This window comes from Hippocampus zosterae, unplaced genomic scaffold (genome assembly GCF_025434085.1).
Source record: "Hippocampus zosterae strain Florida unplaced genomic scaffold, ASM2543408v3 HiC_scaffold_157, whole genome shotgun sequence".
Classification (NCBI taxonomy): Eukaryota; Metazoa; Chordata; class Actinopteri; order Syngnathiformes; family Syngnathidae; genus Hippocampus; species Hippocampus zosterae.
This window is the reverse complement of record NW_026262789.1, coordinates 18,232-20,687: the sequence shown is the minus strand read 5'-3', so window position 1 is coordinate 20,687 and position 2,456 is coordinate 18,232. Positions and strand designations below refer to the sequence as shown.

At 59.0% G+C, this 2,456-nt stretch overlaps 1 protein-coding gene across 1 annotated transcript; it reads right to left on the bottom strand.

Annotated features, from left to right (window-relative positions):
• Positions 1–170: 170 nt before the first annotated feature.
• On the bottom strand, positions 171–1,296 carry LOC127594446 (uncharacterized). Its single transcript, XM_052056320.1, has 2 exons — positions 1,246–1,296; positions 171–662 (listed from the first exon to the last, which is right to left on the bottom strand). Exons 1-2 carry the CDS (start codon positions 1,294–1,296, stop codon positions 171–173), a joined length of 543 nt encoding a protein of 180 aa, XP_051912280.1.
• Positions 1,297–2,456: the final 1,160 nt, after the last annotated feature.

Sequence of the window (2,456 nt, the reverse complement as noted above, 5' to 3'; positions counted from 1 at the left end):
CTTGCGGGACTCGACCAGCCCAGCGGCGTTATCGAGCAAGCGTTTCTGGAAGGGGCCCATGAGGTCATGGACGAACTGGCGGACCTTGGCCTCGACCTCCAGCCACTCGTACTCCCGGAGCTTGTGCTTCGGCTCCCTGCCCAGCGACATGATAAAGTTAGGAGTGACAATCACTTCTTCTTGGAGATGGTCTTGCACAGCCAGTCCATGCCGTCGGTGAGCCCGTCCCCCGAGAGGGCGCACGTGCCCTGCATGTACCACTCCCGGTTCCGCAGCGTGTGCAGCCCCAGCTTCTCGGTCATCTCGGGGATGCTCATCACGCCCAGGTCCTGCTTGTTGGCCAGGATGAGGATCACCGCGTCCTTGAGCTCCTCCTCGCTGATCATGCGCTGCAGCTCGTCGCGGGCGATGTCGATGCGGTCCCGGTCGGCCGAGTCCACCACGAAGATCAGCCCCTGGGTGTTGTAGAAGTAGTGCTTCCACAGCTGCCGGATTTTGTCCTGTCCGCCTACATCCCACACGGTGAATTTGATGTTCTTGTACTCGACGGTCTCGACGTTGAACCCTATGGTGGGCACCGAGTTGATGACCTCGCCCAGCTTGAGCTTGTAGAGGATGGTGGTCTTGCCGGCCGCGTCCAGCCCCAGCATCAGGATCCGCACCTCCTTCTTGCCGAAGATCTTGTCGAACATCTTTGTGATCGCCAGCCCCATCTATTCTATTAATTGTTGGGCCCAGTCCTTCACTTAAAGCAGTTTTCCTTGTAGGAAAACTGAGCCGGAGGGTTCGAGCCCGCTCCCTCCCCTTTTTTCGACTTGAGATTGTGGGTGCTGTCATGCAGTATATGCAATTATGCGATGATGTGATGATGTGATGATGTGATGATGTGATGTGATGATGTCACTGCTCTTCCTCTTCAAGCGCCTTGAGGATCTGCGATTCCTGGGCGTCGTCGGGGCGGGGGGCGATGGACTTCATGGCCTCCTCGATAGCGGCCAGGTTCTCACGCTGCTGTGCGACCTTGGAGTGCTGGTCGAGCATGCGCTTGTTGAGCTTGCTCATGTCAAAGTCCTGCTGCCGCTTCTTGCCGTCCAGCCGACTCTTCTTGCGCAAAAACTCGGCCAGCTTTTTCTCGAGGGCGCTGATCTTGGCCTTGAGCTCCTCGTTGTCGTTGCGGAGGGTGGTGCACTCCTCGATGAGCTTGACGTTCTGGTTGATGATGGAGATGATGTTGCCCTTGCGCACCTCCTTCTCCTTCTGGGAGATCACCCGGATGATGTTCAGCTTCTTGCCCATCCACCGGTTCTGCCGCTGCAGCTACTCGTTCACCTCGGCGATCTCCTCGGGCGAGGCGCGGCCTGCGTCGCGGGCCTCGCCGGTCAGCTCCTCCTCGGGACAGCGCTCTGCCAGCAGCCGCTGCAGCCGGAGGGCGACTGTCTTGATGTCGTCGTCGCTCTTGATGATCTTGGCCAGCTCGCTCTGGATGTAGGCGAGGTACTTGTTGTTGCCAGCGATGTCGGCCTCGGAGCGGCGCAGCTCCTTCTCGAGGACGGTGATCTTGGCGTTCATCTTGGTGAGGTCACGGTACTTGGCCTCGTTCTCCTCGCTCTCCTTGACCAGCTCGCCCAGCATGCGCTTGAGGTCGTTCTCCTTCTCCTCAATGCGCTGCATCATCAGCTTCTTGCGCTCCTCGAGGCTCTCGATCTTGCTGTCCAGGATGTACCGGAAGTTCTCGAGGGTGGCCTGCTCGTAGCGGGCGTTCTTGCAGGTCTCCTCCTTGGAGTCGATGACCTGGAGGCGCTCGAGCAGCTGGTGCTGCATCTTGAGGATGTCCTGGTCGTTCTTGAGGTTGTCGAACCGGATGTTGTTGTGCTCCTTGAACTTCTCCTCGAACTCGAGCTGCAGCTTTTCGTCCTTCTTCTTGAGGTCGGCGTAGGTGGCCTGCAGCTTGTCGTTCTTGAGGCCGAGCTCCTGGTTGACGGCCTTGACCTTCTCGATCTCCTCGGTCTTCTCCTTGATCTGCCGCTCGATCTCCAGCTCGTAGTGCTGCTCCTTGGCGTCCAGGCGCTCGATGAACTCGCGGGCGTTCTGCCGGCTCATCTCCATGATGTTGCTGTACTTGATCTCCAGCTTCTGGCACCGCCCGAAGAACTCGACCTTGTTGCTCTTGACCTCGCGGTCGTGGGCCTCGCTGAGCTGCCGCAGCTCCTGCTCGTGGCGCCGCTGCAGCTCCTGGATCTCCTGCCGCAGCCCCTCGTTGCGGCGCTCCTCGTACTCGATCTTGCGGCGGTTGTTGTTCTTGAAGGCCTCGATGTCCTTCTCGTACTTCTCCTTCTCGCGGGTGAGCTCCTCGAGCAGCGTGCGGTACTCGTTCTCGTTGCTCTCGATGTAGGTCTCCTTCATCTTGCGCTCGCTCTCGAGCGTCAGGTTGAACTCCTTCTTGAGGTTCTCGATGT